Source organism: Trachurus japonicus, chromosome 24 (assembly GCF_045865225.1).
Source record: "Trachurus japonicus isolate A0001 chromosome 24, Traja_1.0".
Taxonomy (NCBI): domain Eukaryota; kingdom Metazoa; phylum Chordata; class Actinopteri; order Carangiformes; family Carangidae; genus Trachurus; species Trachurus japonicus.
In genome coordinates this window covers 7,323,526-7,351,361 of record NC_140930.1, presented here as the reverse complement: position 1 = coordinate 7,351,361, position 27,836 = coordinate 7,323,526, and the positions used below count along the sequence as shown (strand labels likewise).

At 39.8% G+C, this 27,836-nt stretch overlaps 1 protein-coding gene and 1 long non-coding RNA gene across 2 annotated transcripts; one reads left to right on the top strand and one right to left on the bottom strand.

Moving 5' to 3' along the window:
• Positions 1-60: 60 nt before the first annotated feature.
• On the top strand, positions 61-27,117 carry rfx6 (regulatory factor X, 6). Its single transcript, XM_085770848.1, has 20 exons — positions 61-910; positions 3,942-4,104; positions 5,321-5,444; positions 6,107-6,168; positions 7,020-7,097; positions 7,844-7,871; positions 7,966-8,073; positions 11,132-11,209; positions 11,305-11,418; positions 12,818-12,867; positions 13,302-13,461; positions 13,924-14,068; positions 15,223-15,332; positions 15,473-15,590; positions 17,055-17,177; positions 18,109-18,333; positions 20,167-20,500; positions 22,538-22,869; positions 23,847-24,047; positions 26,906-27,117. The coding sequence occupies exons 1-20, from the start codon at positions 748-750 to the stop codon at positions 27,115-27,117; spliced, it is 2,928 nt and encodes a 975-aa protein (XP_085626974.1). The 5' UTR covers positions 61-747.
• Positions 11,102-11,415, bottom strand: LOC146961298 (uncharacterized). The gene is made up of 2 exons (XR_015035209.1): positions 11,314-11,415; positions 11,102-11,230 (listed from the first exon to the last, which is right to left on the bottom strand). It is a non-coding gene; the product is annotated as an uncharacterized LOC146961298 (long non-coding RNA).
• Positions 27,118-27,836: the final 719 nt, after the last annotated feature.

Below are 27,836 nucleotides of genomic sequence, written 5' to 3'. Positions count from 1 at the left end.
AGGAGGATGAGGAGTTTATATATAAAGGAGCAGAGAGAGCTCGTTTTAAAAAGAAGATTAAATACAACATGTTTTAAAAGTCAGATTTATAGTTAAAGACTCAAAGCGAAGCATGTTTTATATTGATTATTGCTTAAAAGTAACCGTAAGCAAGCCTTTACAAGTGTCACTCTCAACCTAAATGTATATACGTAGGTATTTGTGTTTTCAAAATAAAGTGAAAATCTAAATCCCCTCAGGTGCTTGTGTGTGTATAAGTTTAAATAAAGGGCGAGCTGAGTGTGGGAGGCAGGATGGACGGATGGACAGATGGATGAGGGTTTTTCTGTTAATCATTAATAACCTGGATTAGCTCCAGTCTTCTGTAAATATGATGAATGCATCCACGGCTTCATTAGCTCTGCCTTCCCTCAGCAGAGCTCTGTTAGTCCGAGGTGGCTCAGTCAGGTCCATCTACAGCTCAGAGGGGTTTTTACTTTTTGTTTTTTTTCCAGTTTTTTTTATTTTTATTACTGGCTGTTTTAAAACTGAAGAAAAATGCACGGGCTGGTGTTTCAGGATTTTTATATGTGTGTGTTATATGTGAGTTCAGGGCGAGTTCACGGTCTTTACAGGACAAATGGTCGGCAGTGGGTTGTTTAGTTTTGACTTTTTGACTCCAGATTTCTTTTTCTTTCCTTTTTTTTTTTTTTAAATTTTCCCATCCTCTCTGTCTGTGGTGTCGAGCTTTAAAATCTGAAGTCCACGATGCCGATGAAGCGCAGCAGCGAGAGTTCAGGCGACAGAGACGACAGAGTGTTTCTCATTCGCTCTTTGACCAAGACTTTGTGCAGCTCACCAGAGGAAACACACAGAGACTTTAATGGACAGACACGATTTCCTCAGGAGGACGACTCTGGGATTAAATCAGGTAAAAGAAAAAAACACTCACTTGTTATTAATGTTCTTGTATGATCCTTCTTTTGTTCTCCTTTTATTTCCCTGTTGTGATTCCAGCCTCAAGTCTTAAAATCTGGATGTTTTCCTATGAGCAGCTTCCAGATTTGTTCGGGTGTAAAACGGTGACAGTAATCAGCCACATGGTGGAGCTGCAGCTGCAGGCGTCAGTCAACTTAACACTCATTTTACCCTCAAACTTTTTGGGCTCCACAAATGTGAAAAGGAGGAGGATGATGGTGAAGAACAGGACAAAAATAGAAATGATAGTGTGAAGCAATCAATAGAGAGAGAAGAAAACTAATTCAGTCTTATAGCTTTATTCAGTATGAGTGTAAAATGTGGCATCAAAGATTGAATTAAATCCTCTGCAGGCATTGGTTGGATGGTTTGCACTGCAGTTTAATTTTATAATAAACACAATTTAAACCACAGTCATTAATCAAAGATATGGAAAGATTCACAAAATGTAATGTACAGAACATAATCTTTATTTTAGAGCTGGAGGATACTGTATTTTGGAAGTAGCTAACATCAAATTTTCAAATGTGAAACTTTTCCAAATGGATAAAGTTTGTCATCATTTCACATTGCACTGTTTTATTTTACTGTTACTTTACTGTATTTTAGTTTCATTTTTCTTCAATACTCATGGCTGACCTAAAAAATGAGCAGAATCAGGATTAGCAAAGTGCAGTGTGTTCTGTAACTCACTGATGCAGTGACACTGTTTTTTCTATTGTTGTTTACAGAAACATTTATGTAGTTCGCTTTATAAGTCTACTCACAAAAATATTCAATGTTGACAGACTAGCTTTGGAAATTGCCCAATAAAGTTTGGAAAAACAACTGTTGAGCTGCCACGATTCATGAGTTTTTAGGATTTACAAACTCTATGTTCTCTGTAGCTGTCAGATCATTCATTTTCACTTTCAGATGATATGACACTGAGAACATTCAAAGCTTCTTATTACTTTTCAAAATACAAAATATTTCGACTAAATACATACTGTAACAATAACATTTAAAAGGATACAAAAAATGTGTATTTTTTCCATCCTTGGCTCTTTAGATGTCTAGTTATTGTCATTTCTAAGGTTTTTTTTTTATGATTGTAAGGAGACATTAATCGTGTACAGGTTTGTGGAGTTTTCTTTTATTGGAGTTTTTTTGTCAGGGACAGAAATTGTCCAGAAAAAAAAACTCAAAAAAAAAAAAAAAGCAATTAAGACATTCTTGTTATTTTGTCAATAACGAGTGGAAATGGAGTTGCGGCATGGTGCACATCTTTGAATAGCTGCTCTGGCACCCTTCAGAAAAGAATGGACCATTATTTGATTCCTTTAACTTTTTCTCCCACAGTGCATTGTTCAGCGCGCCGGCGCACCAGTAGCAATCTAAGTGGAGTGATAACGTGAAAGCTCAAATCAGCTCCTCAAGGCCGGAAAAGCACAAAAACAGCTCTGCCTTGGACACCGTCCTCCAGGAGGGAGAAGAAGAGGACGAAGAAGAAGATTTCAAACTAATTATTTGTCGTCTTCTTCTTCTGATTCAGTCACATCAGAGCAAATGTTTGGATTAACAAATAAAATCCTTGAAGCGTGCGAGGTTGTCAGAGACTCACAAGGCAAAGAGAAAACGCAAAAACTGAAATAAACCTGAAAATGTAAAATGTTCCATTAGCAAGGAGGAAAAAAAAAAAAAAAATCAATGCAGGGCAGCGACTGACGAGCAGGAGGCGACTCGGACCGAGCGCTGCGTTAATTCAAGGTTTCAAAATTTCACATGGAGCGCGTTTTAAACCAGAGGAGAAGTAAAAGAGACTCTGAACTGCTCCATTTAATCAGATAGTCAAACAGAGAGACAGAAAGGACCAGTGTCGTCACATCATATCGTCACACATATAAACCCAATCAAATCAAAGGAGGTCAACGGTCAGTGTATCTTTTAGTCATTGGATTTTCTTTTGATGAATGGGAATCAAAAAACAAAAAAGGATTGTTTATTGGATTTTCATTTTGAAATACACAAAATAAAATTGAAACACAAAGCATTCTTCTTTTTGAGTATCGAAGAACAATTAACTAAAATTTAAAAACTGTTTGATTTTCATGTTCAATTTCATATAACAAAAATAAAATCCCTAGACGACAGAAACAAAAAAACAAAGGTTTTCTGACACTGGAAGTTGTCATTTACAAGGCAAGACTGCTGGCCGGACTGGTCTATCAGGCCATAAGGCCTAGAATGGGACGAGATAGTCTTAGGACCCCCCCACACACAAAGATTACATAGCTATTGTTGAAACAGTATTCCATAATTTAATGCCCTGGATGGGACAACAGACCTGTTTCCCCCCCTATCAGTGGGGGACAAAGTCTTCACACGCACACATGCACACTCACAACACACAATCACGCATAACATACAGCCACATGAGACGTACGTTGGGGACTCAAGCTTCTGCCATTTTCATCTTAAAATCTCCTTTCTGCCCCCACTTTCATCTGATATGCGTACTGATTTCTGTATATGTCAGGCCTCGTTTTGCTGTCTGAAATCATATCTGAGTAGATTTTGGCCTACAAAACCACAGACACACAGGTACCGTAGCGCTCATTGGCAATCTTGCCTTGAAAATGACAACATTTGGTGTAAAAATATTTAAAAAATAAGTGTTTTTGGTCTGTTTATTTGTTTCTGTTGACTGCTGATTTTATTTTTTGTTATGTGACATAGAACATGAAAATCAAACTGTTTTTAAAATTTAGTTAGTTGTTCTTTGACACTCAAAAACAAGAACACTTTGTGTTTCAATTTTATTTTTTGTATTTCAAAACGAAAATAGAATAAACCAATGAATTTTGGTTTTTAATTCCCATTCATCAAAAGAAAATCCAATGACCAAAAGATACACTGACCGTCAACATTTGTGTTTTTCTCCGTTTTGTGTATTAATATTACTATTGTGTTTTGTTTTGTTTTGTTTTGTTTTGTTTTTTCAGAAGCTGAGGACAGCAACGAGACGCCGTCCTCCGAGGAGGACCAGGACCTGGTGGACTTTAACCCGGACCTGGGCATCAAACAGAGCCTGGTCTCCTCATCCAGGAAGTCCATCAGCCAGATCATCAAGGACAAGAAGAAGCAGACGCAGCTCACTCTGCAGTGGTCAGTCTGAACCGCTCAATATACCAGGACTCTTTCTGCTTCTACTGCGCTGAATAACGGAGGAAATCTATGACATCACCTTTTCTTATTTAGATTTTAAATACTTCTACTGAGCATTTAAAATATGATGCATCATATTCTTCCATTTATACAATACGCATATTTAATTTGGTACAGTTTTATTCTTTTCTTCTCTATTTATTAGTTTTTTATTCATAACATTTGTATGAACATAGTTTCATATGGATGTAGATAGTGTATATTTTTTTCTTACTTTTCTGTGTTATATTGCTCTTCTATGCCCTTATATTATATTATAATTAGGGTTGTCAATCGATTAAAAAAAATTAACTAATTAATCGCGATTTATTTATCAACAAATTCATTGCATTTGTCCACTTTAGACTGAAGCTTATAACGAATATTTATTTATGTTAAATCATCAAATTAATGTAGAATAAACACAAAGAAAGTCAAAATTTAAATTTAAAGAGTAATTTAATGAATTTGAACACAGTTTCTCTCCAGAGAAGTAAAACAAGGCATCTTATCCTCCAACAGAATTAATAACAAAAGCTTCACTTCTCCAAAAGCGCCGGAGCAAACTTTGGAACAGACGTCTTTTGGATGAACTAACCGCACATTGGTCATCTAAACGGTTAATTACTCACATGAAAAAATATTAAAACTTCATAAAGTGATGAATAACAGCACTACAGCGGGTCCATCGGTTTGCCTGGTTTGACTGCATACGTCACCAAAAAGTAAACAAAACGACGTTAATTGTGTTAATTCTTTTTAAACGCATTAAATGTTTAAAATTAATCTCTTTTGATTAACTTGACAGCACTAATTACAATGTATTATTATATGTACTGTATGTCTGCACCACTGGATACTTTAATGTTCTTTTGGGATCAATAAACCATCTCTAAGTCTAAGCATGTACTACAGTAAACCCAAACCTTCCCACAGTCGTACATAAAACAGCTTGAATTAACTCCACCTACAACATTAAAACCGTGATTGCATATTAATGTATTAGTGTTAAATATCTACTCATGTAACAACGCAGCCCTGACAGAGCAGTTCAGTCTGCACACTGGGAGTTTCAACTTTTATATCTCAACTACATTTAGAAACGTCTTCTTCTTTTCTTTTTATCTCTGGACGTGTTTATACCTTGTTGTGATGTGATGGAGGATTTCCTCCACAGGCTGGAGGAGAATTACATCGTGTGTGAAGGAGTGTGTCTGCCTCGGTGTATCCTCTACGCCCACTACCTGGACTTCTGCCGCAAAGAGAAACTGGAGCCGGCCTGCGCTGCAACCTTTGGAAAGGTGTGTTTAGTTTCATTTTGTATTCTTGTGGCATATGAAAGTTTATTCCTCATGTATGAACTCACCAACCTGTGTTAGAAGATGGAGAGTTTATATATAGTTCATTAGTATATCTATAGTTCATTTTGGTTCCATCTTACCTCTGTTCACTTCTCCGTCGAACAGAAAATCGATATGCCTTAAGGTCCAGTGATATTTATTGTTTGAACATTTCTAGAGTGCGGACTGAATTAGGGAAAAAAGCGTTTAGTTATGCCGCTCCATCAACATGGAACAACCTCCAGGCTGAACTGAAATTGTCTGAACTTGTATCTTTTAATGTTTTTCGTCACTTCTTAAAGGTCCGACAACAAAAATCAATTGAGCGGTGCCTTTGCTGACCAACCTTGTCACCATGACCCCCTTGCTCCTTGCACTTTTGTTTTAACCTCTACTGTATTATGGCCCTATTTATTATAATGTAATATTGTAATGTATTTTGTATTTTATAATGTTGACGACGTGTGCTGCTGCCCTCTTGGCCAGGTCACCCTTGAAAATGAGATCTCGATCTCAACGGGTCTTTTTACCTGGTTAAATAAAGGCTAAATAAAAATTCATTATAAGGCTACAGTGGTTGATCCAGTGGTTGATCCAGTGACTGATCTTTGTGTCGCCATCAGACGATCCGTCAGAAGTTTCCTCTCCTGACGACCAGACGACTCGGCACCCGAGGACACTCCAAGTAAAAAACGCCGGCTTTAACTTCACGTTCCCATGGGTTCATGTTTGTGTAAACAGCTGCTGTGTTGTCAAGTCAAGTCAAGTCATGTTTATTTCTAGAGCACATTTAAAAACAACAGATGTTGACCAAAGTGCTTTACATACAAGATTAGTTCAAGCAAAGACAGGACAGACACAAAGAAACATTAAAACAACAAGTGAGTGGGAATAATGGTAGGCCTATGGGAGGTTCTCATGAGACTGAATTAAAAGCCAGAGAGAAGAGATACGTTTTTAGCTGTGTTTTAAAGATGTCTATGGAGGGTGAAGATCTGATTGTTTGTGGGAGACTATTCCATAGTTTGGGACCAATAGCTGAAAAGGCTCTGTCACCTCTTGTTTTTAGTTTTGTAGGTGGGATAAACAGCAGTGACTTGTCAGTGGACCTAAGCAGACGAGAAGTGGAATAGGGGGTGAGGAGTTCTGTGATGTAATCAGGTGCTAATCCATGCAATGCTTTAAAAACAAATAAAAGTATCTTAAACTGAATTCTATATTTAACTGGTAACCAGTGAAGAGTAGCCAGTACAGGTGAGATATGGTCGATCTTTCTGGTACCAGTAATAAGTCTTGCTGCTGCATTTTGAATTAGCTGTAAACGAGATAGGGCTGATTGGGTGATTCCGGAGTAGAGAGAATTGCAGTAGTCTAGTCGGGAGGAAATGAAAGCGTGAACCAAGGTTTCTAAATCTTTGGGTAACAGGAATGATTTGAGTGTTGTGTTATAAAGCTCCATGACGATGAGGTCGTAGCTACAGACCGACGTCTCCTCCTGACGATCTGATCCGTCTTCTCTCTGCTGATGGTTGACAGGTATCACTACTATGGGATCGGCATCAAGGAGAGCAGCGCCTACTATCACTCTGTTTACTCTGGGAAAGGCCTGACCAGGTGACTCCTCCTTCTTCTGCTTCCTTCTCTCTCCCCCTCCTCCTCTTCTTTTTCTTCTCATGTTGCTTCCCATCTTACTTCTCCTTATTCTTGTTATTGCTCCTCTGTCTTTCTTCCTCTTCTCCTTCCGTGTCTATCATCCTCTTCTTTTTCCTTTTTAGTTTTCTTCCTCCTCCTCTTTTCTTCTCCCTTCTGGTCTGGTATGTGATGATATATATTAATAGTTGGTACTTTTCTTTTAATAAGTCCACACTATTAAGCATTACTTAAGCTTTAAATACTGAATTCATCATTTCTAACACATAAATACTCATTAGTATGTAGTTTATAAACACAGTTAAAAATGTTTTACTCGTCATTAATAAGCACTAACTGCGTTTATAAACTACATACTAATGAGTATTCCTGCATTATAAATGAAGAATTCTATATTTATTAATGTTTAACTAATGCTTGATAGTGTGTACTTATTATAAAGTGTTACCAAATAGTTTTATGTTGAGATGTTTGGTTTCTTGAATATTTTACTTCAATTTCATGGCTCATATTAAAAACTCTTAATTTCTGTTTCAGTCCATTTGTAACAAATCTAGACTTTAATGACACTAATTACATAAAACTACAAATGTACAGCATTTGTTTACATGGAAACAATTCTTTCTTTCTCTGAAATGTATAAATAGTTTGTATCTTATATTTTTCAATCCCTGCTGATGAATCATTTCTCTGTTTCTCTTTGATCACAGGTTTTCGGGGAGTAAACTCAAGAACGAGGTAACAAACCAGTTTCTTCTCTCTGCTGTAATAAATAAATAAAAAGCTGTCGTCAGGATGAACGTGCGTCTGTGACACAGGTCGTTTGTTTCAGGGAGGCTTCACCAGGAAATACTCTCTGAGCTCCAAAACTGGGACGTTGCTCCCAGACTTCCCCAACGCTCAGCATCTGCTGCTGCAGGGAAACGTCTCCAGAGACAAGGCAGGTCATCACACACACGACCCAGCATATAATAATCTATATATATATTTATATACAGCTCTGGAAAAAATTAAGAGACCACTTCAAAATGATCAGTTCCTCTGGTTTTACTATTCATAGCTATGTGTTTGAGTAAAATGAACACTTTTGTTTCATTCTATAACCTACTGACAACATTTCTCCCAAATTGGAAAAAAAATATTGTCATTTAGAGCATTTATTTATTTGCAGAAAATGGCAACAGGTCAAAATAACAAAAAAAATCTGGTGTTTTCAGACCTTACCGTATAATGCAAAGAAAACAAGTTCATATTCATTTTAAAACAACACAACACTACTTTTTCAACTTAGGATGAGTTTAGAAATCAAAATTGGTGGAATAATCCCAATTTTTAATCGCAGCAGTGTTTTTTTTATTTTTTTAAATAAATTTTCTTCCTCATTAAAGCAGAAGTAAGTGGTCCGGTCGTTTTCGCTAATGCTGCGTTCCAGGCAGGCTTTTGAAATCGTAAATTACAGCTTCAAGTCACGACTTACGACTTTGTAGCGTTTCAGGCAACCCACTCGTGTTTTTCCGACCTGTTTTACCTGTGAAAGTCACTATAACGGCCACTCGTAACTTCCGACCGGTGAACTCGTACCAGATCGAACTGGTACCACTTCACGGTCGGAAAAATACGAGTTTCCTTGAACGCACCATAACAGTCCTCGTCCCTACGTCGCCACATTCACGGCGTTCCTTGGCTGCACACACAGCCCTGCATGCCGTTCTCTCTCCTCATTGGATAAAAACTGTAGGATACGATAAATGTTTTCTCCTCGGCTCAGAGCAGAGCAGAGTGACTGACAGACCCGTGTTTCAGTCCAAACACTCTATGTAAGTGATTGCTGTCGGAAGATATAACTATTTAAGACTTATATTAACACAAATATATCACTTACTTCTGCTTTAAATATGATTTGATTCAGGTGATCAGCTAAGTAGAGTGAGGTGTGCTTGTGTTGGAGTTCAATAGACACTGGAATCGATGGCTGCCATAAATGTAGAGAAGCTGATTTATTAAGAACATTTTGGAGTGGCCATGGTCTCTTTATTTTTTCCAGAGCTGTATATATATTTGCCATATTTACATTTCCAGTAGTTTCGTCTTCTAGTTTTTTAATGCTCCGATGAAGACTGTCAGAGTCAAAGGTGGTCACCTTCCTTGGATTAGTTCAGAACTCCTTAATCTTTTTAAGCAGAGGGATAAAGCATGGGCTAAATATCGTGCATCTAGGGACTCTACCGACTGGGACACTTACAGATCACTTAGGAATGAATGTATAGTCAAAACCAGGAACGCAAAGTCTAACTACTACAAAGAAAGCCTGTCACAAAATTTTCACAATCCAAGACAGTTCTGGAAACGACTGAACCTCGTTCTCAACAGAAATAACAAAAATGTTTTATCCCAGATTCATTTTAATAATGAACCTATCTCTGACCCATCACTTATTCCTCATGCTTTTAATCATCATTTTTCTTCCATCTGTAATTCCTTTCACTTTGATTCCTATTGGACTGCCAGCCCCTCATTTAGTACCTTCTCTGACCATTCATTTTCCTTTAAAAAGATCTTGCCCAATGATGTTTTTCTTGCTGAGATAACACTAGCGCTGGTCAATTGAGAGATAACACTAGCGCTGGTCCTGATGGCCTTGAAGCTAAATTTATCAAACTTGCCGCATGTATCCCCTTGCTGACCTGTTTAATTTGTCTCTGTCCACCTGTTCAATCCCCTCGATCTGGAAATGTGCTAAGGTTACTCCCGTTTTTTAAAGGAGGTGATCCATCTGATGTAAATAATTATCGCCCTATCTCTATTATCTGCACAATCGCAAAAACTTTTGAAAAGCTTATTTTTAACCAGCTGTCTCAGTACTTAAATTCAAATAATATTCTATCACCTTTTCAGTCAGGATTCAGACAAAATTTTTCCACTACCACAGCCTTGTTGAAATTTACAAATGATGTGTTCACCTCCTTTGATAAGGGTAACCTTGCTGGTGCAATTTTCATTGATCTATCTAAGGCATTTGATCTGGTTGACCACTATTTGCTACTTGACAAACTCTTTGCAACTGGTCTCGATCAAAATTCTCCTCTCTGGTTTAATGCTTATCTCCATAATCGTCGTCAATGTGTGACTCTCGCTTCACTTTACCGTTCAATCAACTGTTTTACATTTCATGTCAGAAAAAGGTTAATCACACAACTGATAGTACCACTTGTTGATTATGTTGATGTTGTTTATCAAAACACCTCTGACACTCATCTTAAATCTCTGACTATATTATTTAATTCCTTATGTAGATTTGTTTTGAGATGTCCTTTTAGAACACATCATTGTCTCATGTTTGATTCTCTGAACTGGCTACAACCCAAATTAAGAAGGCAATCTCATTGGTTCCATTTTCTTTTCAAATGTATTTATTTTAATTGTCCTCCTTATTTAAAAGAACTTATGATTCATACAACTCGCCATATAATACCCACATACTGTACAGACATACTAACTTCCCTTATTTCTTTGTTCCTAGATTCTCTAAAGAGGTTGGTAAAAGGTCATTCCAATATAAAGCCCCATTTGATTGGAATAATCTCCCTCCTTCTTTGCGTTCTATTACCTCTTTTCATTGTTTCAGGAGGTCACTATATTTATATCTTAAAACAAATTGCTCATGTTTTTAGTTAATTACTTAATTGATTCATTCATTCATTGTTATTCTTTCTTTCTTCATTTTGTTATTTCGTTATTCCTACTATGTTATTTGATATTTCTATTTTGTTAAATTTATGGGGGTAGGGGTGGTATGTGGGAGTGTGTGAGCAAGATGTCTGTATTTGTTGTATTGTCATGTTATGTATGTCTACAATGTAATGTAATGTATTGTTGATGTTGTGTGTTCTATGTATATGATGGTTCAGGGACCCCCTTGAAAATGAGATGCTACATCTCAAGGGGCTATCCTTTAATAAATTCAACAATAATGTCAGATCTTTGTTGTTTTCTCGCAGGTCGACACTCTGATCATGATGTACAAGACACACTGCCAGTGCATCCTGGACAACGCCATCAACGTCAACTTTGAGGAGGTGAGAATTAAAAAAAAAAAACTCTCAAACTGCTGCAAACTTTCTGTTATTTTCTGTTACGTTGTTTCATATGTCATCGTTTCTCTGTGTTTCAGATCCAGAACTTCCTGCTCCACTTCTGGCAGGGGATGCCCGACCACCTGCTGCCGCTGCTGGAGAACCCGGTGATAGTCGACATCTTCTGCGTCTGCGACTCCATCCTCTATAAGGTTGTTTTTGTTTAGTTCAATTCATGTTTCCATAAACCATTGTTGAACCTCGAGGGTCTATGATCGCACCAGCTTGATCAGATCACCTGACGTTTTTTAAAGGAATAGGAAAAGGAATAACTTTATTCATCCAAAAAGGGAAATTCATTTGTCTGGCAGCTTGTCTATTAGAAGAATTAAAAGTATTTAGGTGGCTGTAAGTATGAAGAGATCTGAAGTTTCTTTAAAGGGATAGTTCAACATTTTGGCAAATTGGCCCATTGCCATATTCCCTATAGTCATAGCAGTAGGTTCGTTACCTTTAATTGTCGGTGCAAGCTATTTTTAGAACGGCGGAGCAAAGCCGAGAGCTGCTCAGAGCTACGCTACGGAGAGTAATGGGATTTCTTGGTTTTTCTCATCAAACTCATCAAATACACAATCCAACAACTCCAAAACGCTCTGGTGGACAAGTTGTGACCTGCACATTCACCACGCTATGAGATAATAACAGAACGTTACCAGACAGAGTTGTTTTAGAGGTAAATTCATGCAAAACTGCTGATGCGCGTTCCCGTCGGGGGCAGTTTTTCATCAAGCAGTCTCTGCATTTCCCTCTAAAACAACTCTGTCTGGTAACGTTCTGTTATTATCTCATAGCGTGGTGAATGTGCAGGTCACAACTTGTCCACCAGAGCGTTTTGGAGTTGTTGGATTGTGTATTTGATGAGTTTGATGAGGGAAACCAAGAAATCCCATCAGCCTTCGTAGCGTAGCTCTGAGCAGCTCGCGGCTCTGCTCCGCCGTTCTAAAAATAGCTTGCACCGACAATTAAAGGTAACGAACCTACTGCTAAGACTATAGGGATTATGGCAATGGGCCAATTTGCCAAAATGTTGAACTATCCCTTTAATTCTTCTTTCACAGAGAAGATAGATTCTGTGTCGTGTCCAAACAGTTTTCATTCTTCAAACTTTCCCAGTGTGACTTTGTCTTGTAAGCGAACAGGCTCTGGTTTGTGTCCGTCCCTAATGAAACGTTCTTGACCTTAAAAATGGAGCATTTTGTTGGAAAGTAATTTTTCAAAGAAGGACTGAAGAATGCTGTTGTATAGAAGAAGATTAGACCACATGTAAAAAGGATTTTTTTTTTTTTTTGTAATCTTCTTCTTCTGTAGCGTTGTGTCCTTCAGAAAAGATTTGATTCACCACCACCCACTGTCTTTAGTCCTTCAGAACGAGCTGCTCCCAAACATTCACAGGAAATTTCTTCACAACGAGGACGAAGGAGAAACTTTTACGAAATTACGCCCATGAAAATTTTAAATTGCCTGTTTTTAGTTGTTTAGCAGGAGCCTCGGAGCCTAACTGTGTTTTCACCAATGAATCCTTTTTTTTTCTGTTTGTTTTTTGTCCCTCAGGTTTTAACAGATGTTCTGATTCCTGCTACGATGCAGGAGATGCCTGAAAGGTTTGTGTCTCCAACTTCCGCTCATGGTCCAGATTTAAAATGTTTGGAAATGTCTGGAAATAGGAGATAAAGGTTATTCACTAGTTTCCATCTTTGATTCCAGGGTTTGTTCTTAAATTGATCATGAATTTTTCTTTTATGTCTCAGTTAATATCAGTAATTAACCAGTAAAACGAGCTACATAGATGGAGATCAACCAATTCACACTGTTATTTCTCATGAACAACACATTCTCTTTGTGCTAAAATTAAGATGCGATTTCTTCTGCATAGATGAGAAATGCAATTTGCCTGCTCAAATTCAGTGTCTTCAGTGTCTCAAAACTTTAATTCCAATAAAAACCTGGATAAAGATGACCACGGGTCACAGAAACTGTGAGATTTTAAAGGTTTGTGATCCTTCCTGTCTAACCTGTGTAAACGCTCTCTCTCCAGTCTGCTGGCAGATATCCGCAACTTTGCCAAACACTGGGAGCACTGGCTGGCCTCCTCCCTGGAAAACCTCCCAGAATGCCTTGCAGCCAAGAAGCTCCCCATCGCTCGCCGCTTCGTCTCCTCCCTGAAGAGACAGACCTCGTTCCTGCACCTGGCTCAGGTACCAGAGGAGGAGACTGTGCAGATTGTTGCACACAAACACAAATATATATATTCTAACCCTTTAATTTACAGGCCATTAATTACGTGATAATGTCAAGAAATATCAAGTAATTGTTTCATAATGTCTAAAAATAGCCTAGAAATAACGGTCAGTTTCATTGTAATGTCAAGAAATATCGCCAAGAGATAACGATTGATTGTGTAGAAATAGTCCAGAAATATCGGTCAATGGCAATGACTTGGTGGAGAAAAATCCTGGCCTTTCCCAAAAAATTAAAGGCATGAAAAGCCTGTGTAACCTTTGCCTTTATGAAAACATGATGTTACTATGAAACTGACCGTTATTTCTTGGCTATTTCTTGACATTTATCACGTAATTATCATGTAACTAGCGGCCTGTAAATGAAAGGGTTACTCTATATTTATATATTTTCCCCTCCCTCCTCCTGTTCTGTTGCAGATCGCCCGCCCGGCGCTGTTCGACCAGGCCGTGGTGACCAGCATGGTGGCGGACATCGACAACGTGGATCTCAGCAGCATCAGCTCTCAGCCGCTGCTCAGCGTCAGCGCCACCGGAGACCAGGACCAGGACATGTACTCAGAGTGTAAGGACGTGTTCACACCAGGAAAGTCCAGTAGTTCACTTGCTTTGGTGCCGTTCGTATTCACAACTTTGTAAACAGAACCACGTGTGTCCCACAGTCGCTAAATCATTGGATTCTTGCAAAGAAAGTACACAATGGAGGTCAAGGAGGCTGCCCCTTTAATTTGGTATATCCAGTTGAGGTTGTTTGAAGAATATGAGCGACAAGTGCGTTATCATCACTTGCACAACCTCCTGATTGTCCATCGTTAAGGACAAAGATGTGCAAGAGCTACAGGTCTGTATGCTAATGTTTTCCCCTGAGCAAATATGGAGGAGGCAGCGTGTCTCTTCTGTGCTCCATGTTGACTCACGGCTCATTTTTGCCGGCACGCTGCTAACAACTGATGATTTGAATGGAAGCCTGTTGAATCCAAAAAAAAAGGCGGTTGGATTTTGCATTTGGTTTGGAAAAGGTTTGGATTGCGTTCAGATCACGAACGAATCGTACCGGGGTTCGTCTCAGACTCTGGTGCCGGACCAAACAAGTGAACTGAGTCCCAGCTGGAGAGGTGGTCTCAGTCCACTTGTTTGGTCCTCACCGGAGTCCAGTAGTTTGTATTCACACCGAACCAAAAGGGAGGAGGAAAAAGTCTGTTTCAAGTAGAGCTGCAACAATTAATCAAATAATCGAACAAAAATCAATTATTAAATGAATCGTCAACTATTTTGATAATCGAATAATCGGTTTGAGTAGTTTTTTTTTAAGGAAAAAAGTCAAAATTCTCTGATTTCAGCTTCTTTTATTGTCATAAAGGAACAAAGAAACCAGAAATATTTAACATTAAACTGAATATCTTTTTGGTTTGTGGGCAAAAAAAAGACATTTGAGGACGTCATTGTGGTTTGGGAAACACCGATGGACATTTTCCAACATTTTATTGACCAAACAACTAATCGATTAATCGTTTAAATAATTGACAGATGAATCGATAATGAAAATAATCATTAGTTGCAGCCCTAGCTCACACTGACTCTCTGCACATCGATCCCACTCAGCGGACGTGATGATTCATCCTGCTTGTTTTCTACAGCAGCTACAGTTTCTGCTGCTGCTGCTGAATGAGAATAAAGCAGCAGCTACTTGACGTCGTTCTCCTTCTTTCTTTTCTCCAGACGACTCCATCACCGTCTTTCAGGAGCTGAAGGAGCTGCTGAGGAAGAACGCCACCGTGGAGTCGTTCATCGAGTGGCTGGACTCTGTGGTGGAGCACAAAGTCATCAAGGTGACAGCTGTTCACACACTGCAAGCTCCTGTAAAGGTGTCGTTGTGCAACCAGGCTTTATATGCTTTATATATTTTTTATTATTATCTTTACGGCTCCTTTCTTTCTTTCTTTCTCTCTGTCTGTTCTGTTGTGTGAAGCCGGGGAAGCAGAGCGGTCGGTCGGTGAAGAAGCGAGCTCAGGATTTCCTGCTCAGGTGGAGTTTCTTCGGCGCCAGAGTGATGCACAACCTCACACTCAACAACGCCTCCAGCTTCGGTACGAAAACACACAAACACACACACACACACACACACACACAAACACACAGCTGATGCACAAACACACTGAAACACAGATCCTCCATCAGAGAGAGTTTCACTTTAATCTAGAGCTGAAACTGAGACTGTCTCTTGTTCCAGCTTCTCAGATGCCAGGATTTAATCTCACTTATGTTCTGTTTGGGACTTTTTCAGCTGTGAAAATATTGTAACGTTGTGTTGTAAATACAACATCAGGACCATCTGACACATCTGACACAAAGACACATTTTTATTCAACAATTCGTTGTCATGTTCATAATTGTGTGTTAGCTCCTTGTTTTCTGGTCTTTGTGATTATATTGACATATATATGTATATAATAGTAACTTCTCTTTTTTCATTTTGTACACTTTTGATTTATTTACTGTTTATTTACCATTTATTTTTATTTAACATCCTTTACACAGCACTGTGGACGAAACACAGACCTATAAGGACACCTGCTGATTACTTTACCATTATTTTAATCTTGGTTAAGTTGGAAATCATTGATTCTGTGAGGATTAATATTTATTTGTTTTTATGGATTGCTTACCGGTGATTTTTTTTATGATTATATATCATTTAAACTGGTTATTTATGTCATTTATTTCCAGCAATGTACTGTTTTTTTAAGAGGTGTGAGGACACTCATTGAATTGACTGCAGACTGTACAGTTATGTAAATGATGATGACAGGGTCATAAAACTCTGATAAAGACCCAATAATTGATCAATATATTTTAGGAAACATCTGTTGAGAAGCAGATGTTGGGCCTGTAAATAGAAGCAAATCTGCTCCATCATTTCTATTAACATATCAATACACAATATACTTAAATGTATTACTTTATACCTTTAAAGCAGTGGCACTAGTGCTTCTGGGAAACGTAGTCAAAGTTATAAACTGGACAGTTAATCACACGTCATTAAAAACAACTTTATAAAATCAATGTTCAGCTCGTGACAACATGGTGATTATTGTTTGTGATATTAGAGTCAGTTAGATAATTAATTTCTGCTCATTTCTTCTCCATCACTCAGTCGACAGGACGGGTCGACCACACACACACACACACACACACACACACACTGGGCTAATACAGGCCAGCTCGGAGCAGATTGCTACAATAGCACCATAAATAGTAAATGGCCCGACTCTCCTTGATTAAACAGAGTCTTATCTGAGGGTCGCGTGCTCTCTGTTCAAACACCGTCTGTGTGGACGTGGATAAACACCGGCCGTGTGTTGAGTCGCTCTGTGACGCTCAAACACAGAGGGTTTTTTTGTTTTTTTGTTTTAACATGTGACCCTGCAGGTCAAACAAGCAGCAGCTGAGCCTAAAGGTCAAACAGAGGAAGAATCCTCCAGTGAGAGAGTTTTTTTTTTCATGTACAAATCAGACTGATCTCTAGTTTTGTGTATTTTTTTTGTCGATAGGTTCCTTCCATCTGATCCGGATGCTGCTGGACGAGTACATCCTGTTGGCTCTGGAGACTCAGTTCAACAACGACAAGGAGCAGGATCTGCAGAACCTGCTGGACAAATACATGAAAAATGCAGGTATCATCGTATCAGAGCAACAGCTGTGCACATTAATACATCATCCAGAAATAAAATAAAAAACTGGCATTCAACTTATAATGATGCCTGTTACTGTTGTTTTGTTCATTATAAGATGAATGAAATAACTACTAATCTGACATGAAGCAGTTGTTCTAGTTGGAAAAAAGAAAAATACAACCATCAGTTTTTATTTTTCATGCAGATCACATTTATTTAAAATTACACCGTTCAAACATAAAGCAGATTAAATCAAAAGGCTGAGATACTTCTAAAAGAGGGTTAAGACAAGACGGTCTATAAGTTCATAAGGTAAGATATAAGAAAAAATATAAAAAATGATAAAAGAAACTCATTTGAAATCAAAATATTACGAGAAAAGAAGCTACATTTGATTTACATACACTAAAAAATGTTAAAAGTACAGATCACAGGTGCAAAGATTAGAGGAAAAATAAAACGAAAGTATAAAATTAAATAAAGTAAGAATGGCAAAAAAAATTAATAAAATGAATGAAGACAAGTCTTTACATAATTTAATTAAATCAATCTTTATTATCCTGAAGGGGCAGTTTCCTGTGCAGCAAGTGGTCAACACACACATACACATACAGACCATGCAGCAACATGCACAATCACAATAATACAAATAAATACTCACGCAGGTGTTCATGAGTAGTTTAAAAATGTATTAAATTTAATTGAGTAAAGAAAATGAAAGTGAAAAACACAAATAAACAATAATAATAATTGTATCTATTAGGAATTATGTGTGAATGATTGATGTTGTTATAGGTTTAACTGTCACCACTGGTTAGAAACTGTTGCACCATGAGTTTAACAGACATTTATATTTATATTTATCATATATTTAACATTTTGACAGCCAGATGTTGTTAACAACGTTGTTTCTCTGTCTCTCTCCTCTCAGACGCCAGTAAAGCAGCTCTCATGGCTTCTCCTAGTTCCTGTTTCCTGGCCAATCGTAACAAGGTCAACCCCACCGTCGACCAATCGGTGAAGAACGAGTCCCTGAGGGAACACGCCTACATGTCCCTGTCGACCAATCAGCAGCAGCAGCAGCAGCAGCAGCAGAGTCTGGAGACGAGCGCGGTCGTCTACCCGGGGACGGACGCCGCCGGGTTCACAGTCTCAGGTAGAAGAAGAGATGTTTACCACCCAAGAAGAATTTTTTTTACCCCTAAATCGGGAGCAAAAAACGTGACTAAAATTGATTCAGGCAAACCCGGAGTTACACCATGGCGAGACGGCGCTAGGGCTAGCGACCACGCTAAAGTATGAGGGCAATTCTTTCAACCACAACAAACACTCAAAAAACAATCAAATATCTCTGGTACATGACTGGAATCTAGGGTTGTATATCTCCACCACTGAGGCCGATTCGATACGCATCTCGATACGCTGCCACCGATACGATACATTAACGATACACTGAAGCTCCCGTCGATGCGATGCGATACGATTCACTCCTGTTCACGATGCGATGCGATTCAAATGCGATTTGATAACGATATGCCTTAATTACAAAGAGATTCGGTTCGATATGATGTTTGATACAGTTGTGATGAGAGTTTCTTCCCACATCAGGTTTATTACCTCAATACCATTCTGCTAATATCAATTTGAGGGATGTAGGCTACAGTCTAGAGGAAATAAATGGTAGAAATGAAATCCAGCTTAATCATATGGGCTAGTCTTGTGTGGTGGCACCTCTGCAGTTTGGCCTTTTGCTGTATTATAATAACTTTATATAGCACCTTTAAAAACACAAGTTTACAAAGTGCTTCACAAAACAACTTAGAAGAGACAAGTCACAGATGTTTTGTTGTGCACAGGACATCTCTGGGTGGAGAGTCGGTGTTTTCTCTCCAGCCAGTGACAGAGCTCAGGTGATGCTCCATGCAGTAGGGTAGGAGAGCTACTGTACTAGCCCTGCTAGCTGTCCCGGATGCTAACCGCTACCGCTAACTAGCGGTTAGCATCCGCGGCTACCACCGCTTCCCAGCTCACTACAACGGCCCTGCTCCTACTAGTTACAGCCGGTGACGGCCGAGTACTGACCCACCGCTTCACTCGGACTGTTTACTTTTCTTGGCGGCTCTGACTTCAGCTGCTGCTGCTGTCAGAGCATTGGGCGGGAGGCTGCGCACGGCTTCCGCAGTGGTGCATTCAGGTTGCCTCGGAAAATGAAATGATCGATTTAACCATGGGATTTACCGATGTAGAAGGCTAGGAGAGATGCATCGCAAATTCAACCATAAATTATGTCCGATGTAGCCTGAATCTACCGGTGCAATACGTTTATATCGGACCACCGATATGAATCGGTGAATCTCCACATCCCTACTGGAATCCTTAGAGACACCACTGAACTCATATAGTGTTCAGTATAAACAGTATAAACTTTGTGTTTTTGCATGTAGCCACTCACCTCTGATAGCCGAACTCTGAAACATCCTGGAAAGACATTACTATCCAATCGCAGAGCGCCTGCGGTCGGAGGTCGGAGATATTTTGGACATTACCACTGCACTGCTCCACCGTTTATTTTTGTAAAGAAATCATCACAACAAGGAAAAAGTGTTTCTGTGATCAGATAGTAATGTCTTTCCAGGATGTTTCAGAGTTCGGCTATCTGAGGTGAGTGGCTACATGCAAAAACACAAAGTTTATACTGTTTATACTGTACACTATATGAGGTCAGTGGTGTCTCGTAAGGATTCCAGTCATGTACCATAGATATTTGATTGTTTTCTGAGTGTTTGTTGTGGATGAAGGAATTGCCCCCATGGGTTAGCGTTGTCGCTATCCCTAGCGCCGTCTAGCCATGGTGTAACTCTGGTTTGCCTGTAGCAATTTTAGTTGCATTTTTCGCTCCCCCCAACACTGGGTGACCATCAGGACAACGATTTAGGGGTCAAAAATGACCGGAATTCTCCTTTAATATAAAGTGTGTTTCTTCCGTCAGGTCTTCAGGTGGACTTCTCCCAGGTCAGCGGGCCCCTCATGACGCCCCCGATCTCTCCGGCGGCGTTGGTGCACCGAGGCTCCGTCATCAACCAGGGGCCGATGGCCGGGAGGCTGCTGTCGTCTTCCTGTCCTTCCTCCTCCTGTCCTTCTTCCTCCTCCTCTTCCTCCTCCTCCTCCTCCACCTCCTGCCTCTCCTCCCTCAGCGCCATGACCCAGCCCGGCCCCTGCTCCTCCTACCCGGAGACCCTGTACCACTGCTTACCTCAGACCAGCTCCGGCTACTTCCCCCCGGCCAGCAGCTCGGCGACCTCCAACTACCAGACTGCATCCAGGTCAGATTTTTTTATTTTATTTAAATGTGTGCTAAATAAATAAACTATTTCCATTCCATTTTTATTTCCAACTCAGATAGCTTCCTGACATCTCTTGTAGCAAGAGGCTCAGGGAATTGCCGGTGTGGTCGTTTCCTTTGCTGCTGCGCTCTCTGCTTATGCTGTTTATGATGGCTCGTGAAGGGCAGGACGGTGTGCTCTTCCTGCCTCAGGCTTTCCAAGCAAGCGCGTGGAAGAGCAGGGGCTCCCAGAACAGTACCGTACCGCCAAATAAAACCTGTGCAAGTAAATATAGATTATTTTGACAAAGTGGTCCTGACTGAAATCAAGCATAGCGTTAGGTCTGGCAGGCCACGACGTCAAGCTCTAAATCAGCATCAAAAGCGTAGCTGATCAGCTGATGGCTCAGCTGACTCCCCAGTGGCCGCTTCCTATTGGGAAATTGCATTCAGAGCAGGGTATTTAAACTGCTCTTTTTTTAGTTTAGTTTAGTTTATTTCGGTCAATACATGTCATTAAAAGAAAAGTAACAAACCAGAAAGAAAGAAAGTAAATAAAGAAAAATAACATCAATCTCTGAATAAACAATAAGTAAACAGAAAAAGAAAATTTGGACCGAAAAGGCATAGGCTGAAGCATAGCTTATTACGCCTACCCTGTTACAACTCTGGTTAATTAAAAAAAAAAAAAAAAATTAAAATGTACAATTTGTTATTTATTAATAAAAGAAATAAGCAATCACAAAACAGTGAAAAGAGAGAAGCTGCTTGATTTGATTTCCCTTTCTTCTTCCTTTCCTTTCCCTTCCTTCCTCCTCTCCTTTCCCTTCTTCCTCCCCTACTTCCTTCCTCCTCAAACAAAAGAGGAGAAAAAAAAGAAGACAATCAAACATACAGAAAACAGAACAAACATAGCAGCAGCATAGCACGTGTCACCACTCATTACTCTAACTTATATAAATTAATCATCCTGTTTTTTAAGTACTTTTTTAAATAAGATTATGGTATTGCAATGTTTTTAAGTCATTCTCCAATTTGTTCCATAAATTAACAGCTGTTACCGTAGTGCATTGTAATTTGGTGTTGGTTCTGGCTCTAGCCCAATGTCTCCTCCCTTGCTGCTTCCTCTGCCCACCTCCACCCCGGCTCCTCCTGTTATCTGTCATGAACCTCATCTTTGTATCTTGTTGGCTGCTCTGCTCTGTCTGGGTTTTCTTTGCTGCTGCGCTCTCTGCTCATGCCGTTCATGATGGCTCATGAAGGGCAGGACGGTGTGCTCTTCCTGCCTCAGGGGGTCCCAGAACAGCACCGTACCGCCAAACGAAACTTGTGCAAGTAAATATAGATTATTTCGACAAAGTGGTCCTGATTGAACTGTGTAAGTAAAGCAGCTCTCATGGCTTCTCCTAGTTCCTGTTTATATGATTTTGTTGAGTATTGCCGCCAGGCTTCTCACCAGGTCCCGTAAATCGCAACACATCACTCCCATTCTGTTCTCTCTACACTGGCTCCCGGTATATTTTAGGATTCATTTTAAATTACTTGTTATAACTTATCAGGCCATTCACGGACTAGCCCCCACCTACATTTCTGATTTACTGAACCCACACACCACATCTAGACCACTCCGCTCCTCAAACCAAGGCCTACTTGCCGTCCCCCGCTCGAGGCTTATAACCAAGGGTGACAGGGCTTTTCAATCTGTAGCCCCAAAGCTCTGGACTGGCCTGCCTCCCCAGCTGAGAGCAGCTTCCTCCATTTCTTTATTTAAAAAACAGCTAAAAACGCACCTGTTTACACTGGCGTTTTATTAACTGTATTTAATCTCTTGTAATTATAACTGTTTTATTGCTTGTTGATTTGTGATTTGTGTCTGTCAATGTGTCACTGAAATTTGCCCATTGCACTTTGCTTTGTAAAGCACTTTGTGACTGTCGTCTGTGAAAGGTGCTATATAAATAAACTTCTATTCTATTCTATTCTATAAATTGTTGTTTTCTCTGTGTTTAGTTTGTTTGAACAGTTTGTTGTGTTTCAGGCCTCCGACCCAGAACCCGTGTCTGGCTCCGACCTCCTCGCTGACCTACCACCTCTCCTCCCGCTACCCGTCCTTCAACGACCAGCAGCTGCCGAAGGAGCTGTTCTACAACCATCATCACTCTTCCTCCTCCGGCGGCGGCGGCTCCAGCTGTTCCCTGGCGCCGTACGCCACCGCCGCCCGACCCGCGTCCGGCTACGGCTCGGCTTCGGATCCGGTTCAGAGCGAGTCGGCGCTGGACGCTCAGATCCTGGACTCGGCCGAGGGGTTCGGCTTCGTGGGGGCGGGGCTTAACCAGCAGGGACAGACGTTCACGGCCACGGGACACGGTGGTGAGGACGGTTCACGCTAGGGATGTCACGATTACTTGTTTTCACAATTAATCGTGGTATTAAAGGGATAACGAGGAGTTTCTATTTGGTTATAAAAAAATGCCTCACGTTAATGTGGATGAATCTACGCTACCCACACTTGTTAATGGGCCCATTTTCGATAAATATATCGTTTTGTCTCTATCGTTATTTTGTTATTATTAGTGGTGGTGGAACTTTCTTTCGGTTGCGTGGCAAGTCATGAGAATAACGCCACCGAATCGCCGTTTATGGTGGGAACGACGATGGTATGTGATCGTCTTCGAACCTCTGACTTTAATTCTTGATGAATGAAAACACGAGTCTGTCTTGCGCCGGTCAAAGAATTTCACGGTGCGCGCGGAGGCTCATAAATGTTTCCAAAACTCCTCGTTGTCCCTTTAAACACCACAATTAATTAATTGTAAAGATTCCTAAATACCGTCACTTTCCAAAAAAGATAATGTTGGAACCATATCGGCAGATGTGCGCCAAAATAAAGGTACATGCACAGTCAGATACTGGTCCATTTAACTAATGTAACATTGAATTGGTGGGAATTTAGATGTTAGCATGTCATTTGTAATCAAAAAAGCAAAACAAAACAAAACAAAAAAGATTAAAATAAACGTAAACATTTGGTTTAGATGACAATTAATGACTTTAATATTTCAAACACTTCCCCTGGGAGATCAATAATTGGTCCTATATTAATAGATACTGGAAATATTTTGTGTAAACAACGAGTAATGTAATTATATTTTGACTATATTTGATTTTACACATTCATAGTGTTGTGAAATTAATTAATGCATAATAATTGTGATTATCGTAGTACCGTGATTATTTCTCTGACAATAATCGTACCAAGAAAATGTATAATCGTGACATCAACAAACAAACAAAAAAAACTATCTCAGGATCTTCGCAAACTTCCCAAACTTATCCCCTTTCGGCAGGTTACTACGGCAACAGCGGTTACCTGGACAGCCAGAGGATGACGTCGCTGGTCGATCAGCACGTGTCGGTCATCAGCAGCGTCAGCAGTCTGCGACCTTTCGCCTCCACGTTCTCCGACGTCCACGACCCGCTCAACATCCTGGACGAGCCGGGACGGAAGACAACGGGAGCGTATTACACCGAGGCCGAGCCCGGAGCAGGTGTGTGTGTGTGTGTGTGTGTGTGTGTGTGTTTATTTGTAACACATCTTTGTCCTCAGAATGACAGTAGAGCGGGAATCGTTTCATGTTCCTCAGAGCTACATTTGACGACCAAGAAGAAAAGAAAAACTGAATGAAAATTAAAAGTTTCATCTTTTCTCTTTCTCCATATAAAACTAGTCAAATTTAAATCTTATTACGATCATAAAAAGTTCCTTTGTTTGTGTTTCAGCAACTTAAATCAGTGGAGACAACTACATTTTTTTAATAAAAGATATAAGAGCGTTATACACGGTTTCCCATAAATTGGAATAATTTTAGTTTTTATGACAAATTCCTCTTTTTATTTCCATTTTAAAGGGTTAACTGTGGTTTAATTTTCACAGTGATATGTTTGGAAAAGATTGATCAAAAGCATTTTGAGAAGATATATACTTCATCTATCAATATGAGATAATAACATGCTTCATGCAAAACCGCTGATGCGCGTTCCCGTCGGGTGCAGTTTTTCATCAAGCAGTCTCTGTATTTCCCTCTAAAACAACTCTGTCTGGTAACGTTGTGTTATTATCTCATAGCGTGGTGAATGTGCAGGTCACAACTTGTCCACCAGAGCGTTTTGGAGTTGTTGTTGGATTGTGTATTTGATGAGTTTGATGTTGGGAAACCAAGAAATCCCATGAGCCTCCGTAGCGTAGCTCTGAGCAGCTCGCGGCTCTGCTCCGCCGTTCTAAAAAATAGCTTGCACCGACAATTAAAGGTAACGAACTTACTGCTATGACTATAGGGATTATGGCAATGGGCCAATTTGTTGCCAAAATGTTGAACTATCCCTTTAAGTGACACAATAAACTACCTTGGTTTTAATACCAGCTATAAAATACTAAAATAAAGGGTAACACTTTACTTGAACGGGTATTCATAAGATTGACATAACACTGTCATAAACATCAATGAATACTTATGACAGCTGTCGTTAAGTGTCATTCGCTAAGTTATGTCACTTTTGATGCAAAGTTGACATTGTTTGAGATGTCCTTGTCATGAGAACTTGACATAATTTTTAAAGTTTGGCAATTAGGTCTGCTATGACAGTTTATGTCGTCTTTATGTCAAGTTGTCAGAACAAAAACATCTCAAACAATGTCAACTTTGCATTAAAAGTGAAATAACTTACCGAATGACACTTAACGACAGCTGTCAGAAGTATTCGTTGATGTTTATGACAGCTGTTATGTCATGGTTATGACAGTGTTATGTCAATCTTATGAATACCCATTCAAGTAAAGTGTTACCAAATAAAGTTCAACCTGATTTGTTTAGATCAGTGGTTCCCAACCTGGGGGGCACCAAAGATCCAGGGGGGTCGCGAAGCCCTCTTGATTTTAAGGGGTTTAATAATTTTAATGTAATTAAAATGTTAAATGAATGAGTAGGCTAAGCATTTAATTCATATATGTGACAAAATCAACTAAATTCAAGGGCCACATTAAACATTTATTTGTGTATTTAAATAGATAAACAAATAAATTATAGGCCTATATCAATAGATGATTGAATATCAACAGTTTTAAAACATTAAATACATAATATACAGCAGGGCAATATCAGTCACAATGAATTTAAAAAACAGCATGGAACAATGAGAAAAAACCTGCGTAAAATTACAACATATTCTTCAGAACTTGTACTTTTAAAAACACAATTATATTTTTTAAAAGTACAAGTTCTGAACAAATACAGTATGTTGTAATCATACACAGGTTCTCCTGATTGTTTGTTCCATGCTGTTATTAAATTACTGAAATGTAATAAAGTATTTAAAGCAGAAGTAAGCGATCCGGTCGTTTTGGCTAACTTCCTGTCAGCCGATGGAGTTAGCAGTCCCCGCCCTCGTCCCTACGTCACCACATTCACGCGCATCCATTGGCTGCACACACAGAGAGGACCGCCCCTTTATGCCGTTCTCTCTCCTCATTGGATAAAGGTTGTAGGATACAAGGAAAGTTTTCTCCTCTGCTTACAGCAGAGCAGAGTGACTGACAGACCCGTGTTTCAGACCAAACACTGTATAAAAGTGATTGCTGTTGGAAGATATAACTATTTAAGACTTATATTAACACAAACATTCCACTTACTTCTGCTTTAATGTAAAAGAAGTTATGATGTTCCTTATTTTATTTTATTTTACATCGGGGGGGGGGTCACCAAAGTTTTCAATGGTAAAAATATGGGTCCCTTAAAGCAGAAGTAAGTGATATATTTGTGTTAATATAAGTCTTAAATAGTTATATCTTCCGACAGCAATCACTTACATAGAGTGTTTGGACTGAAACACGGGTCTGTCAGTCCCTCTGCTCTGCTCTGAGCCGAGGAGAAAACATTTATTGTATCCTACAGTTTTTATCCAATGAGGAGAGAGAACGGCATGCAGGGCTGTGTGTGCAGCCAAGGGACGCCGTGAATGTGGTGACGTAGGGACGAGGACTGTTATGGTGCGTTCAAGGAAACTCGTAGACTCGTGTTTTTCCGACCTGTGAAGTTGTACCAGTTCAATCTGGTACGAGTTCACGGGTCGGAAGTTACGAGTGGCCGTTATAGTGACTTTCACAGGTAAAACAGGTCGGAAAAACACGAGTGGGTTGCCTGGAACGCTACAAAGTCGTAAGTTGTGACTTGAAGCTGTAATTTACGATTTCAAAAGCCTGCCTCGAACGCAGCATTAGCGAAAACGACCGGATCGCTTACTTCTGCTTTAAGAAAAAGGTTGGGAACCACTGGTTTAGATGATTTGTTCTGAGGTTCGGAGACACACAGCTGGTTGTTGTCCGAAGTTTTACCTCCTGTACCTGCTGAAGTGTTTCCTGTCTCGTCTCCTCCTTTAGGTTCTGCTCCCTGTATGTTCGGTGTTTCCTCTCCCTTCGCCTCTCAGGACGCTCTGATGTCTCAGCAGCAGCAGCAGCAGCAGCAGCAGCAGCAGCAGCAGCGTGTGACATCGTCGGCTCAGGACCTGGTGGCGTCGCTGCCTCCCATCAACACCGTCTTCATGGGAGCGGGAGGAGTCCAGTGACACATCTGGAGTCCTTTCTCCCATCACAGCAGCTTTGTAACTGAATGTAGTGACATTGGAACATCTGGTCTGTGAGGTACAGTACCACCAACCTCGGCTAATAATGAAGCTGTGAGACGCTCCTGTCTGAAATCTGAGCTGAGAGACTCCGACGTTAACGGTTTCTGTCACCACTGTCTTGTAGCAGGTCGAGGAGACAACAAAGATATTTATTTGTATGAAAATGTGGATTATAGCTTTAAAACAATATATACAAATTGACACTAGTCAGTCGCTCTGATACAAATATTTTTTCTAAATCCTCTCATGTGTTTTTCAATTAATAATTTTTCCAGTTTTCAGATAATAATAATAAAAAAAACAGAGTTCATTTCAAATAATTTTGTGCCAAATCCAGTGTTTTCTGTTGTCTGCTTTTAGATAAAGGGATACTTCACCCAAAATTGATAATTCACCAATCATCTACTCACCGTCATGCCAAGGAAGGGTTTGGAGAACTTTCAGAGTCATCAAAACGCTTTAGGAGTTCCAGGGGGGGTCCGGCTGGTGACGGATTTTCATATAATGGCGGCGGATAGAGTTCACTTTTTTAAATCGTCCAAAACACACACTATGAAACATCCAGATACCTCCATACTGCTCGTCTGTACTGACCCAAGTGTCCTGAAGCCGCCACATGAAAAAGTTGTTCGGAAAAAATGTATTTGATCTCTGTTTTT